This window comes from Pan troglodytes, chromosome 10 (assembly GCF_028858775.2).
Source record: "Pan troglodytes isolate AG18354 chromosome 10, NHGRI_mPanTro3-v2.0_pri, whole genome shotgun sequence".
Lineage (NCBI taxonomy): Eukaryota > Metazoa > Chordata > Mammalia > Primates > Hominidae > Pan > Pan troglodytes.
The window spans coordinates 67863851-67879577 of record NC_072408.2 but is presented as its reverse complement, the minus strand read 5'-3'; the positions used below and the strand labels follow the sequence as shown (position 1 = coordinate 67879577).

The following is a 15727-nucleotide window of genomic DNA, read 5'->3' as shown; positions in this document are numbered from 1 at the left end:
TTCAGCTTACTTTGGCCTTTATGTCTTGAAATCTATCTTAAGGTAGTATTGGAAATGAAGTTTATAGATGAAGCAAAGTACTTATTATCCTTACGTATGGAACTACAACCAGCTTCTTAGCATGACTACTCATGTAAATACTACAAGCCATCAGGCGCTTACCGTTCATTCATGCCTCTATCTTGGTTATAACTATCATTTTCTCTGCTTTTGTCATTTTATATACCATTCATGGCTTTCACGCACTGCTTTATAGATTCCTGTTTTAGAAACGTTATGTTTTTATTACTATAGCACTGAAATTTCATCTTCAGTGTTCTCATGAAGATTCTCTTGTTGCTTTAAGAGAGGATAGCTAGTTCTCACACACCCTTGTTTTCTTTCTAGAGTGGCAACTGTTCAGGTGAGGTAGAAGATGTCCATCTTTTCAGATTTTTCCAAAAGAGAATATGGGTGTTAAATGTGCCCTTTTTAAAGAATAAATGAAAGAAATCATTAACATCTTTACCTTAAAATATTTCAGTCTGGAGAGTAAATAACTTCTTATCACTGTCACGCATGTGAACTAAACTGACTTCTGATTTGATGTTATTTTCAGACATCGAAGTACAAAAAATGAAAAAAGCTGTGGAGTCCTTGATGGCAGCAAATGAAGAAAAGGTATCCAGATGAAATTTAAATATACGTGTGGATGTTTTTTAACACCATTTTGACCATTCCATGCAATTTCATGAGCTATGCCATTTTAAAAGAATATGCCCAGAACACTGCTAGGAGTGAGGGGCAGGTGTGCACACTCCCAGGTGGGCTGTATGCACAGGAATAGGGAGGAGCTGCACTGGCTCCACTGAGAACTCCTGCCCCCATGAATTCAGAAAATGTTCAAACTCTCTGATCAGTTCCGCATATTCACGTGACATGTAAGAGAGAGGATACATTCCACAGTACCTCCTGTATGTGGGCACTGAAAATTCTGGGCTAACTTGTGGGCCCTGAAGGAGCTAGCTTGACAGCCTCAGCTTCATGGTCATGTTGGTTTTGTCCTCCATTTACTCATTATTTCCTTTACACTCCTGGCCTGTTTCACATCTGTGATTGTCTCTGCTCTCCTGAGAGATTAAATACCAGAAAACAGCGGCACGGGCTTTACGTTAGCTACACTGGCTGCATTCCAAGGTTTCCACAGGTTTCCTCCCCCCCAGTTGGTTCTTGTTATCCACATGTGATGTTTTGTCCTGCTAAAGGCAGGGATGCAGTTACTGCACGAAAGCAATGGGTTTCTTCGTGGCTTACCTGACCACGTATCTAGCAGGCAGCCGCAGCTGTGTTCAGCTGATGTCATCAGAACTTCTCTCCCCTTATCTGCCTGAATGAATAGAACCAGGGGACATTTTCCCAAAAAGAAGAGTCATTTCAAGGAAGTAACAAACAACAAAAAGTCAAAGAACTTTAGCTTGATCTTTTTCTCCCATCGTAAGTTTCTTTCTCTCATTCTTGACTCTTCCGTTTTTCTTATCTCCTTGTTTATTTTTGCCTTGCATTCTCTTTATTTGCTCTTTATTGCCTGGAAGTAAACTGATTGTCATATCTACTCATATAGGTTCCTTTTTGCTAATGTTTCCCACTATTGAATAAAAAAAAAAGTAATTAGCAAGCTGCCCACTGTAACTTTTATTTTTTTTTAAATCACTGAAATTCATTTTGTTTTCATTTCTGTCCCTCAAAAAGCCACAGCAAACAAAATTCCCAGTGTTGAATGAGGGCTTATGAGATGCTCAAACTGTTAGAGGGGCACCCAGCATAACATAACTTCCTCGTGGGGTCGGGGATTCAGAAGACTTCAAAGAGGACATAATTTGAGCAAATTCTGGGGAAGAGCAAGAGTTGTTCATCAGGAAAATAAAGGCTTCTTAGGCAAAGGGTCCATGAATCAAAACTTGTCTTGAGACCAGGTTTGAAACAGCGCAGTGCATGCTGGGATTGTGCTGGAACATGAAGTGCAGGTGGAGTAGGGGCGTGGGGCTGACCACAGAGCTAAGTCAGTGGGCAGGCCACTTTGTACACCGTGCTCTTGATTTAGGGTCTTAGCTTGTAAACCTTAGGCAGTGACATGATTACATTGCCATTTTAGAAAGCTAACTCTGGTAGCAGAATGGGAGAGTGAAGACAGACAAACAGTTAAGAGTCAGTTAAAATAGGTGAGAAATGAAGAGGGCTTGAAGTAAGGCAATAGCAGTGAAGTGATAAGGTGGGAAGAGCTTTTAGAGAAATTTACGGGTTGACAAGATTTAAGATATCTGGATTTGAAAAACGAGAGAAAATTTCTGGTTTGGGCAACTGGGTGAATGGATGAATGGATGGTTCTCTTAAGGAGTTAAGGAAATCCAAGCACAGACTCAAGTACTGAAGGGAAAGAATGAGCTTAATTGTAGATATAGTCTATTCAATATGCTTATGGGACATTCTAAAGGAGATTTCTTACAGAAAGTTGGAACACAAATCTAAATTTTAAGATTAATGTAGAACTATAGATTAGTGGGGAGTGAGACCCATCAATTTTAGGAGAAATGCAGAGTTGTAGATTGGTGGGGACTAAGCCACAGTTGATGTGTCAGTTAGCTTTTGCTTTGTGACAGGCCACATTTATTATTTCTTATACTTCTGTGAGTTGGCTAGGTGATTCTTCTGATCTCGGCTGGCTTAGCTGATGTCTACAGTCAGCTGGTGGCTTAGATGAGACTGCATGCATAATTTAGGATAGTGTCACTCACATGTCCAGTGATTGACAGCCTAGTTTAGGTTGGCCCCAGCTGGGAGGACTAGCCTCTTCTCCAGATGGTCTCCCATCCTCCAGTAGACTAGGCTGGACTTCTTCACGTAGTTCCTCAGGGTTCCTTAGAGCCACACCACAGGGCAGCCACAAAGGGCAAATGTTTTTCAAGCCTTTGCTTGAATTACATTTGCTGATATCTCTTTGGCCAAAGCCAGCCACATGGCCAGGCCCAGAATGAGAATGGGAGGTGCTAGGGAGGCCATTTTCATAACACAGTTGAGCACATGGGAAAAGCAAAGAGGGTCATGGACAGAACCTGGAAGCTCTTGCATTTTATAGTCCAAGAAGATAATGGGGGTTATGGAAGTTCAACAGCTATCTGGTCAAAGGATTGAGAAATAAAAATCGAAGAAAAGAAAGAGTGGATGGATAAGTGAAAGGAGAAGGAAAGAGTGGGGTCAGTCAAGTGCCATATGGAGGTCAAATTAGAAAAAGGTTGGGGCCGGGCATGGTGGCTCATGCCTGTAATCCCAGCACTTCAGGAGGCCAAGGTGGACAGATTACTTGAGCCCAGGATTTCAAGACCAGCCTGGGTGACATGGTGAAACCCCATCTCTACAAAAATACAAAAATGAGCTGGGCATAGTGGTGCATGCGTGTACTCCCAGCAACTCAGGAGGCTGAAGTGGGAGGATGACTTGAGCCCAGGAGGTTGAGGCTGCAGTGAGCCAAGATTGTACCACTACACTGCAGCCTGGGTGACAGAGCGAGACCCTGTCTCAAAAAAAAAAAAGAGAAAAAGGATGAAAAGTGTTCATTGTTTTTAATAGATAGGAGGTCACCTTGGTAGAGTGTTTTAAGAGGGGAGAAGCCAGATGGTGATTAATGATGGCTAATAAAGACAGAAGATGGGGGTCTTTCTTTTAAGGTTTGACTTAGAGAGGAGAGTAATTGAAGCTGACTTTTTTCTTTTTTTGTTTTGTGTCTTATTACCTTGTTTTGTTTTTGTTTGTTTAAAGATGGCAGCTAAAGGATAGGATCTCTAAATTTAGAGGTACTTTGCCCATATGTTTAATGTATGTAGGAAACATAGTCTAGTTATTACCAGTTCTCCTAAAGCTTAGAAGTATTCTTTAAATAAGGTAAATAATTCCCATCTGCTTATTCTTTTTTTTAAATGCTCTCTCGGCAGAATCATGCGTATTCTTTATGTAATTACTATTCTTTATGCAATTCTTTATGGAATTACTATTACTCTTTTAAGAACATAGGATTAAAGATTACAATTTATTTTATTCCTAGGATCGGAAAATAGAAGATCTTCGACAGTGCCTGAACAGGTACAAGAAAATGCAAGATACGGTGGTACTGGCCCAAGGTAAAAAAGGTAGAGTGTAGCTCTAAAAGTTTTTCTACTTTGGTTGACTCTAAGTGGCTATAAACTTACACATTTGGCCTCAGTTTCTTTCCTGGCTCATACCCATTGTCCCAAATTAGGTAGCTAATTCATTAATTGAACAATTAGGCAACTGTACTCTGCCAGAAAGTGTCCAGCCTGAGGAGTGAGTGTACTGTAGAGTCATTGGTCGGGGAGTGCCTCTCTAAGGAGTTGATGAGATAGCATTCCAGAGAGAGAAAAACGACAGTATATGCAGAGAGCCTAGGGGGAAAAGAATATGGCATGCTGAAGAACACCAGTGCAACTGCAAGGTGGTGGGCAGTGGGGAGAGGGGATGAGATGAGACCATAATGATGAGCAACCACTGGTAGTGCAAGGGGTGGAGTTAAGCTCTTGCTCAACTGCAGAGGGACTCACTGAAGGGTTTTAAAAGTCAGCAGTGGTCAGGCGTGGTGGCCTACGGCTGTAATCCCAGCACTTTGGGAGGCCAAGGTGGGTGGATCACCCAAGGTCAGGAGTTAGAGACCAGCCTGACCAACATGGTGATACCACGTCTCTACTAAATACAAAAAAATTAGCTGGGCATGGGGGCAGGCACCTGTAGTCCCAGCTACTCAGGAGGCTGAGGCAGGAGAATCGCCTGAACCCGGGAAGCGGAGGTTGCAGGGAGCCGAGATTGCGCTGTTGCACTCCAGCCTAGGCGGCAGAGTGAGACTCAGTCTCAAAAAAAAAGTCAGCAGCATGACCTTTGTAACACGTGGGCCATGGAGGGAAGTGAGCAGTATTGAGAGCCGCAGAAACCAATTCAGAGATTTGCAGTATTCCAAGTGAAAAAATCTAGTAGTTGCTGATTGGGAATATGTTATGGTTGGATTGACACAGTGGTGTAATGAGATAGAGGAGGAGAGTGAAGAAGGGGGAGGAAATCAAGAAAGACATTTCCAACTAAAGCAACTGGGTAGATGATGGTTCCATTGACTGATGTGGGGAAGCCTAGAGAAGGAACATTGGGCTGGGTAAGGGGGATTGAGTTCAGCTTTGAACATGGTGAGTTCAGAAAAACCCTGTAAGACAGGTACATAAAGAGAGTTGTGCATTTTGTTGTGTTTATTATTATTTTATCTGCAGATGGGCCAATTGGCCATCCTCAAATGTGGAGGAAATTTGAAAGTGCTCTTGTTTTTTAGCAATGCATAAATAGATTTATTTGCTTGCAACGTAAGCACTGGATATAAACAATTCTTTTGGAAGGTCCCCATGAAACACTCAGATTTTGAAATTTTAATTTTGATGAGTTCACAGAGAAGGAAAATCCTGCTTTGGATCAGGATTTTTGAAAAAAAAAATTTTGTACACAAGGTCTGGCATAATCGATTTTATAAATATCTGAGTGAGCAAATGAACCTCTAATAATCAGTGTTGACTAGCAATTCTCATCACTCAGCATTTTCCATGCCTTCAGAAGAAGAGTCTCTATCCTATGGAATATTGCAAATTTGTAAGTGATTAATTTTTACATATGCCTGGCATTTAAAATGTTGTTTGATTTTATAGAATTTCAACTGTCCAATTCTTACGTTTAAAACCAAGGCAGAAAAAATTAATTCCTTTAATTAGACTATATTGTAAAACATTTGGAAAATAAAGAAAAGAGATAAAAATCACTCGTAATTGCACTGGCATGATCACTATTGGCATTTTTGTGTATTGTTTATTTCTAGCTTTTTTTCCTGTGCATACAAACATGTAAATAAAAGAGGTAGTTTTTAACAATGTACAGCAGCACAGATTTTCTTAAACCCTTGAAAACTATGTTCTGTTCCAATAAAGAGTTGTATAAACAGTGATTTCTCACTAGGAGTTATATTTAGTTAATCCTTATACAATTCTAATAACACTAAATTCTAATAAAATTAGAATAACATTCTAGTGAAACCTAAATTAAGAAGCTGTGGTCTGATTAAGATCTTTAAACAAGTGTATGATTTACCATGTCATATTATTTGTAGATTAGAGTGTTAAGTATCATTTTTTCCTGTTTTTAAAAAAGAGTATCTGGCACTGTGCTGTTCACCATTTAATCCTTTTGATTTCTAGAGATGTAAAAAAAAATTCTCAAGTTTGCAGCTTTGGTGAATATGTGGTTGGTTTTTTCCATCAGACGTTTTTTGCTTTAAAATGGCATAAAAGGATCCTCTTGAGAGATCAAAGATCATCTGTCTTTTTGTTTTTTCTGTTCTCCTATGTTTTTTCAAGAGCACAGCAGTGATGAAAACTAAGTTGTTTAAATGGGACTTTGTTGCTATTCACAATTCGTTTTTTGTACCAGGTATTCTTCAGTTTGAATATTTCTACACTAAAATTTGTAAGCCCCTGATTTTAAAACAAAGTTACAAGAGAGTTGTTGGAAAAAGTTAACTTTTAATTTTCTTTCAATCTGATGAGTCAATGTATCAAGTATGACTTTGTCTGTTAATATCACAGGTACCCATTGTGGCCCAAGAGCCCTTGGCCTTAGTTTCAAATGCTGTTTCCTAGGTCCTATGTTGTTGTTTTTCAAGGGCTGCCAGGAGAAGCTGACTCTGATTTTTGAGGATCAGAAAAAATTTTATATTCATTATAATTGGGATTCTTATCTTCTTGTAAAAGTGAAATATAAATCAAAAGCTGCTGTTGTCTTCTCTTTGTTTTGTCTTTTCCTAGGCAAAGATGGAGAATATGAAGAGCTGCTCAATTCCAGTTCCATCTCCTCTTTGCTGGATGCACAGGGTTTCAGTGATCTGGAGAAAAGTCCATCACCCACTCCAGTAATGGGATCTCCCAGTTGTGACCCATTTAACACAAGTGTTCCCGAAGAGGTATTAATAGACTTTCAGTATTTCCTTTATGTTGAAGAGACTGTGTTATTGAAAAGTTAAAACACTGCTCATAACATGAAAAACATGGGTTCCTTTCTCAGTTCCATCACCAACTCAAGTGAGGTTATATAAATAAATTGACTTTGGCCACTTCTGATGGTGACTCTGAAAGATAATTGAATAAAATTTTCTTCTGACTTCTTTAGACTTGGAAGAAGCAACTGGAGAGGAGTAAACAGTTATACACTCCTTACTTTGCATCAAACTGGCAGGAAAATCTGTTTGCTCTCTATTGTACACCACACCGAAACTTTGTGGCTTCAATGACAGCATTTCTTTTGCTGATGACTCTGCACTTTAGCAGGGTTCAGCATGAGCATCTCGTCTCTGCTCTACTTGGCATCAGCTGGAGTGGCGTGAAGGCCTGGGCCTGAGTCATCTGAAGGCTAACTCACTCATATGTCTGGTGGTTGAGGCTGGCCGTTGGCAGGGACCTCAGCTGAGGCCCCATTTAGAACAACTACATGTGACCGCTTGGCTTCCTCACAATCCTAAGGGTGAGCATTCCAAGAGGCCCGGGCAACTTTGCATTGCCTGTTATGATTTATCTCAGAAATCACATGGCATCTCTTCTGCTGTAGCCACAGGCCTACAGCCTACCCAGATACAAGGAGAGGAAACATAGACCCTACCTCTTGATGAGCAACTGACAACATTACATTGTTAGGACACGTGGGATGGGAACTATTGGTGCAACCATATTTGGAAAATATAATCTACCCTCTGGCTACACCGCTTTACATCCCTCTCCCATGCAAAATACACTCGCCCCCTTTCCGAAGACCCCTAAGTCCCATTCCAGTGAGGCGTCAGCATCCCAGGATCTTGTCACCCAGACCAGGTCGAGATGTGGGTGAAGCTCCTCAGGTACAGTTCCTTGCGCATAGCTTCTTGAGGACTCTTTCATTGAATTAAAGAGCTGTGGATTTCAAGGACAGTTATCTGCCCTCCACACACCCATACGATGGTTGGATAGGCATAATGTAACTGCAGTAGCCACTCCCATTAAAAAGGGGGAGCTGGAAGGCTCACAGGTGTCACCAGTCCATAGCAATTCCAAAATCCAGCCAGGCACGTGTTGCCAATCCTCTGGGCTATTGGCTCTTCCCTCTAAGTCATGCTTCCTTTGCCTATATTTGCAGATGAGTAGTTTTCTCAGTTTTGTGCCTGCAGAAGTGCCCAAAGATATCCAAATTCATCTCTTCATTTTCCATTATCTCTGTTCCTTTGAGTCTAATTTAGTGTAATACTTTAAACATTTAGAATTTCATACGAATCATGTTATAATTCACTGCATTACAGAAGAACACATCCATAGCTATCTTCACCATAAGCCTATCTCTAGCTAAGGTTCCCTGTAAGGCTGCAGTGGGACATCCCATTATTTTTAGAGCCTTTGATGATTTTTCAGAGGTTCAATGAGACCACACTACTGTAATCTTCCTAAGGTATTTTTTTTCTATTTTTATTTGATTCTAGTCTAGTCCATCCTGAGGTCTTAGCAAAGGGTTTTACAGCCACATCCTTGGCTCACCTGAAGACCATGTTTTCCTGATAGCCCTTGTGCTTGATCTTTGCCATGAAACCATTTCTTAATTTTAGTGTAATTTTTTTTTTGTCTAGAAAGACCGGGAATGGGAAATAGTTTCATTGTTGAAACAATCTTGGCTTCCTTATTTTAGCAGTTCGTTTTTTGGTCATTTCTCTTCTCACATTTTACTATAGGTAGTGAGAAGAAACCAAGTGGCATTTTTACTTTTATATCTGTTGCTGATAATTACACAATAAGAAGATGAAATTTGAATGGAATGAAAATGAATTCAAGGAGAAAACATTGAAAATTTCTCAGTTAAATGTAGGAGAGGGCTGAAATATTTCATTAATCAAGGAATTAGTTAAGGAATAAGAAATACTTTGGTGGAAAATATCCCTTAATTGTTAGATATATATTTATATCAAAAGCAAAAATAATATTTGACAGTCAACGAGTATGCTGCAGTTACAGAACTAGTGTTACATGTAGGGTATACCCAAATAATCCCATATCCTTTTAGAAAAAGTCTTTGCTATGTGAATTGTAGTTTAATTACAGGTTTTAAGTTTGTAACAAGAATGGTTTGATGAGGATTGAGGGAGTTCGGCGACATTTTTAAAGAAAAGCCAGGAGGGAGATCTGAGTTTGGAGTTAAAGTCTTAAAGTTTGAAAAAGATCAAGAAAATTGATCTGTTAGTATAGTTATATTTTCCCCATGATTAGGAATCTCAAGAGACAAATGAACTTCAGGAAACAGCGATGATGGCTAAATAAGTTGCCCAGGATTCATCATAAAGATTCAAACTGAAAAGATTGATGGTTAAATAATCTCCTACTTTATAATAATTCGACTTCACATTTTATAACCTTTTATTGTGTTAAAGGATGAGACCACCACTGAATAACATAAACAAAAATCACAAAGCTGAATGTGTTGCTTACTTAAGTAAGTGAGTGTTCCCAGTCCAGTACATTCTCTTCTAGCTGATCATATGTAGGGTTTTTGGGACGGTTGGAGCTCAAGGATTGGTGGACTTTCTGAGGCAAGTGAGAGTCGACATCCACTGTAGATGTGTGGTTACTAAGGTGAGACTGTTGCTGACTGGTTGGCGTGTAGAAGGGTGTTCACTGGTGTGAGTCCTTATCAGGCAGCTTTCAGAGGTGAAGAACTGTCACTGGTTGACTGGCAGGAGTTCATTGTGGCAAACTTTGTTCATTTTTTTTTTTACTGAATATTTTTCATTTATTCATTTATGATGTGGCCCGCAATCTAACTGCTCTACAGTTGTAAAAAATTATTGAAAACCGAAGTATTAAAATTATTTCACAGACTCCTTCCTTAGGATGCACAAAGCATTTGTTTGAGAAAATGTGTTATGCATTTTATTTGTTGCTGTAATATTATTATTATCATTAAGCAAAGTGTTTTAAGTGGTAGCCACAAAGTCCATTGTAATTGGTTTTAATTACACTTTTCATCAATTATGTTAATTGAAATTAGTCAACTAGTACACACATAGAATAATAATTAACTGGCTTGACCAATGTTCCATATAAGATTAGTAGTAGAAATTAAAGTAAAAATGGAGCTTTTCGCTGGGCACAGTGGCTCATGCCTGTAATCCCACTTTGGGAGGCTGAAGCAGGAGGACTGCTCGAGCACAGAGTTCCAGATTAGCCTGGGCAACATAGGGAAACCCTGTTTCTACAAAAAAATTTTAAACATTAGCCAGCTGTGGTGGCGCACGCCTGTAGTCCCAACTACTCGATAGGGCTAAGTTGGGAGGATCAGTTTAGCCCAGAAGTTCAAGGCTGCAGTGAGCCGTGATCGCAGCACTGTACTTTAGTGTGGATGACAAAGTGAGACCCTGTCTCAAAAAATAATAATAATAATAATAGAGTGTTGAAAGCAAAACGTGTTACCCAAATCTTACATTAAATCATTGCAACCTGCAGGGTAGGCATTGTCATTCTTATTTTACAGAGGGTGAAACTGATGGATGCCTAGCGAAGTGATTTGCTAAGATCACTGATCACTTAGGCATGTGTGTCAGAACCAACATTTCAGCCAGGGCTTAAGGTTGTTAGGATTTATTATTACTAGCTGGGTACAGTGGCACACATCTATAACCTTAGCTACTCAGGAGGCTACGGCAGGAGACTGCTTGAGCCGAGGAGTTCAAGACCATTCTGGGCAACATAGCAAGACGCCGTCTCAAAAAAAAGAAAAAAAAATTACTATTAACTTACTTAATGGTATACCGTCCTATTCACAATATTCAGTGTCTTATTCAGAACCAAGTTAAAAAGTTTCCTTCCTCCAGAATGATTTCCTTGGTTAGTACTTCTTCTATATAGATGTTTATATTCTGAAATCATTTTATACAGTTCTGAACACTGATTATGAGATTTTGTCAATAGACCGTTTAATTTTCTTACATTTATTTAAATTACTCTGTGGCTTGTGTTTTGTTTTGATTGATTGACTGATTTTTTGTAATTACATTACAGTTCCATACCACCATCTTGCAAGTTTCCATCCCTTCATTATTGCCAGCAACTATAAGCATGGAAACTTCTGAAAAATCAAAGTTGACTCCTAAGCCAGAGACTTCATTTGAAGAAAAGTATGTCATTTATTAACAGTGCAATATAAATGTTCAAAAAAGTAGATCAGCCAAAGACAAGGATGTATTGTATTTATTTACAGACACAATTTTTACCTAGAGAAGCAAGAAACTGCAAGACGTCCACTGGGGGATCTGTAATCAGTTCTGTATTATGGAAATAAAAGGTGTGAAGCAGGAAATAATAAGAGATCAGGCTGGTGAGGTAGGGTTGTCCGGTTAGAAAGAGATTTTAAGGAACTTGGCCAGGTGTGGTGGCTCACGCCTGTAATCTCAGCACTTTGGGAGGCCAAGGTGGGCAGATCACTTGAGGCCAGGAGTTTGAGACCAGCCTGGCCAACATGGCGAAATCCCGTCTCTACTGAAAATACAAAAATTAGCTGAGTGTGGTGGCACACGCCTGTAATCCCAGCTACTCGGAGGCTGAGGCACAGGAATCACATAAGCCCAGGAAGCGGAGTCTGAAGTGAGCCGAGATCACATCACTCTACTCCAGCCTGGGTGACAGAGCGAGACTCTGTCTCAAAAAGAAAAAAAAAAGTTTAGGGAACTTGGATTTTTATATCCGAGGTCATAGGTAACTGTCAAAGGATTGTAAACTAAATAGTCACAGTCACGTGCTGTGAGTGCGTTTGAAGGATGGTTCTGAAGGGGACAGGAAAAGGATACGGTAGTTTGTCTCTAAGCAAATAGAATGTTTTGCCAACGTATTCCCAAATTGTCTAGTCTTATTTTAGGCCAAATAAAATAGGACATTTAAAAAAATAGAAATAGCTTCCTTTGCACAATTTTTTGTTTTTGACTTATCTGTTCACTTAGAACATATATGGTCTTTTATTCATGAAGTTAATAAATACCTTTTGTTCTTTACATTTTAGTGATGGAAACATAATCCTTGGTGCCACTGTTGATACCCAACTGTGTGATAAACTTTTGTAAGTTACATTTTATTGAATGTGAAAAATGTGATTGAGGCTAGAGAAAGAGAGTTCTGTTATACTAACAATTACTAATATTAACAGCAAATGACCGAGGCTGTTAAATTACTGAATAAATTAATGTAGCTATAATAATTGGGTGGGGGTGAAGGTGGGGAGCTGTAAGTTTACAAAGAAATAATTTCTCATTTGCTATTATCTCATGCCAGGGTTTTGCAGATCTCATGCTGGGGTTTTGCAGGTCTCTAGCCTTGCTTCATCAGTTTTCATTTGAAGTTCAATGCTTTTAATTCATTTTTGCACTGACATATTTTGAGTCCAGTGGGAAGGCATCACAGGGAATGATGTGATGCTTGGAAAGCTGAGATGGGTTTTTTTGCACTTTCAGTTTTATGAACTGACCTAATATCTGTGTTTATCCAAGTTAAAGTCTGGATTAAATTAGGAAAGTCTATTTTCAGAGCAGTACTCAAAAATGAGATCTTTTCTTTTCTCACCATTATCTTTTACTTTATTTGGTAGTTGATACTTCTGGCAATACACCTAAATACAGAAGAAATGCCTTTTGAAAGTTTGTAAATGTGCATATTTATATTATTCTGTTTCGTAGAGGCAAATACATTACTTCTCTGTCACTCTCTCTAAACTGGTCACATATCTCTACCTTCAAGTTTTTAGTAACACCAGCTCTATATAATTGAATATTAATTATGTGAAAGAGAAAGTCTCTGGATGTTTATAGTGTCTCTTTGCCTTCACTAGGATAGCAAATGAATTATTATGGGCAGCATTAGGGATTCCTCTACTATGCTTTAATTAGAACTATAAAATGAATTGCTTTGCCAGACTCAGAAACGTGATTCCCTTGTGAATTGAAAAGTCAAACTTCCATTCTTTATTTTAATTAGAAGGATTAGATATAAATAGTACATGAGTATTTTTAAAGTTCCTAGTACATGCAGAGGATGCAGCACTAGTCCATGGAAAACACTGCTTTATTTTCGAATATTGACATCACAAGGCTAGTCCTAAGTGCTTTTCCAGCTCTTCTAACATGTGCAGGACAGTTAGAATTATTGGCAGGACAGTTAATCACCCCTGCTTTTAAAAGAACTAAATGTTGTCATTTAGTGAAGCACATAAGTGACTGCCTGATTCCAGATTTTCTTTTATTACCAGGATTCAACCCACACGCAATTTTAGTTTCTTTCCAAGATGTTTTACTTAGAAACAGTGGCACTGGAGCCACTTATTATTAATTGTTATTACTGTTATTTTTAGAACTTCAAGTCTGCAAAAGTCCAGCAGCCTGGGCAATCTGAAGAAAGAGACATCTGATGGGGTGGGTTCTGTGTTTTTTGGTTTTTTTTGTCTGCTATCCTGAGAAAAAACTATTTAGGGATCTTCATCTTTTCCCTTTTTGCAAATAAAACTCTTATGAAGAGCTTGTGGTTTTTAGGGGAAATTATTAGATGTTAGGTTTAACAGTAAATATTAAGAAGTATGAATATGAAGGATTGAAAATAGTATGTAAAACCAAAAATGGAGACTTTAATAAAACATTTTGGAAAATAAACAATACTAAGATTTTGTAGCTTAGAAGTAGATATAAAATTATTTTAACTTATGGAGTTGTATGTGACAAATTCAGAATTATATAAAGGATTTCCCTAACAACCTTAAATATTGTTATTGCTTTGAACAGGAAAAGGAAACTATTCAGAAGACTTCAGAGGTAACTTTTTGTCCAAATTACAATGCAAAAATATTTCTACTTCCATTACACGTAAATTGCTTAAATGTCTCCAGTAGATAAAAACTTTCAGAACCTCTAAAACATTAGGCTAAATGAAGCCAGACACAAAGTTCACATATTATATGATTCCATTTATGTGAAACATCCAGAGCAGATAAATCTATAGAAATAGAATGCAGATCGGTGGTTACCAGTGCTAAGAGGTGGGAAAGATGGGGAGAAGCTGTTTAAGGGTAAGGGGTTTTGCTTTCGAATGATGGAAATGTTTTGGAAGCAGGTAGAGGTGGTGGTTGCACAACATCATAACATACTAAATGCCACTGAATTGTGCACTTTAAAATTGTTAATTTTGTTATGAATTTCACTTCAATAAGTTATTAAAAAACAAAACCATAGTCTCTCAATCATGCTACGTAATGTTCCTAATGACCATAACTGAGCTTCCTTAGACCTCCCCAAAAGCCCTTCTTAGATTACCATTAGATTATACACCCGGTGCCCATCTAAAGCAAACATTTTGCTATGTTCAAAGATGTCATCAACATGTGCTCAATTCTTTTTTTTTTTTTTTTTTTTTTTGAAATGGTATCACTTTGTCGTCCAGGCTGGAGTGCAGTGGTGCAATTATAACTCACTGTAGCCTCGATTTCCTGGGCTCAGGTGATTTTCCCACCTCAGCCTTTCAAGTAGCTGGGATTACAGGCGTGCACCACCATACTTGGCTGTTTTTTTTTCGTTTGTTTTTTTTTTTAATTTATTTTTTAAGTACAGATGAGATCTTGTCATGTTGCCCAGGCTGATCTTGAACTCCTGAGCTCAAGTAATCCTCCCACCTCTGCCTTTCAAAGTACTGGGATTACAGGCATGAGCCACTGTGCCTGTTCTGTCCTCTGGTTTTCTGTCATTAACCTTGTGAAGATTACAGCCTGATAGGCTACTTCCAGATCCAGTCTCTTGACTGTTGGCTCTTAGTGCCTGAGTCATATGTGGATAGAATTGACAAAGCAGCCAGTGGTGACAGCTATAATTAAAATCCTTGTTGTCTTTTCAGTTCAATAAATGGTTAAATGATTTTGACGTCATTGTTGAGCCATGGATGATAATATCACTAAATTGTGCCATCTGTAAATTTTTGGTTTCTATGAGCTGTAGATATATAGAGTAAAATAACCACCTAAAATACCTATATCCCCTCACCCTTTTCTCTGCTTCTGTAAAAAAAAGAAGCAGAGGGCAAGAATTATTTCTACTTCTGCAAAAAAAAGAAGCAGAGGGAAAGAATAGAGAAATGAAAACAAGAAGACAAAAGTATCTTTGTATAAAGTGCCAAGAATATACGGTGGGGAAAGGACACCCACTTCAATAAATGGTGCTGGGAAAATTAGATATCCATATGTAGAAGAACGAAATTGGACTCCACCTGTCACCAAATCAACAAAAATCAACTCAAGATGGATTAAGAACTTACATATAAGACCAGAAACTATAAAACTGCTAGATGAAAACATAGGGGAAACACTTCATGACATTGATCTAGGCAAAGCATCTTTGTATAAATACTAAAATAATATACTGTGTTACAGCCAGCTCTAATTGCCCATTCAAAGAACCAAAAAGCTCAAAATAAAGTTGCTCACTGTGCCTTCATTTTCTTATTCTTTGAGGAGAATATTTAAAATAACTGGAATAGAATTTCCTTATACTGCTGGTATAGAAGTTTGAACTAATGCCTGCTTTGTAGAATAATTAATATTATATTAGGCTTCTATTGACAAAGTTATA

The 15727-nt window shown here is 38.4% G+C and overlaps 1 protein-coding gene across 25 annotated transcripts in view; it reads left to right on the top strand.

Moving 5' to 3' along the window:
- The window catches only part of PPFIBP1 (PPFIA binding protein 1), a 171971-nt gene that overhangs the window by 136670 nt on the left and 19574 nt on the right, over positions 1–15727 (top strand). For 11 of the 25 annotated variants that reach the window (XM_024347917.3, XM_016923744.4, XM_063785795.1 and 8 more), the window contains 7 exons: positions 599–660; positions 4076–4160; positions 6876–7030; positions 11136–11251; positions 12130–12186; positions 13471–13531; positions 13895–13924. In XM_024347917.3, coding sequence (XP_024203685.3) covers positions 599–660; positions 4076–4160; positions 6876–7030; positions 11136–11251; positions 12130–12186; positions 13471–13531; positions 13895–13924 — 566 coding nt within the window. The remainder of the gene's footprint in view (positions 1–598; positions 661–4075; positions 4161–6875; positions 7031–11135; positions 11252–12129; positions 12187–13470; positions 13532–13894; positions 13925–15727) is intronic. The other 14 variants (XM_016923746.4, XM_016923745.4, XM_063785799.1 and 11 more) reach the window with 4 other exon arrangements.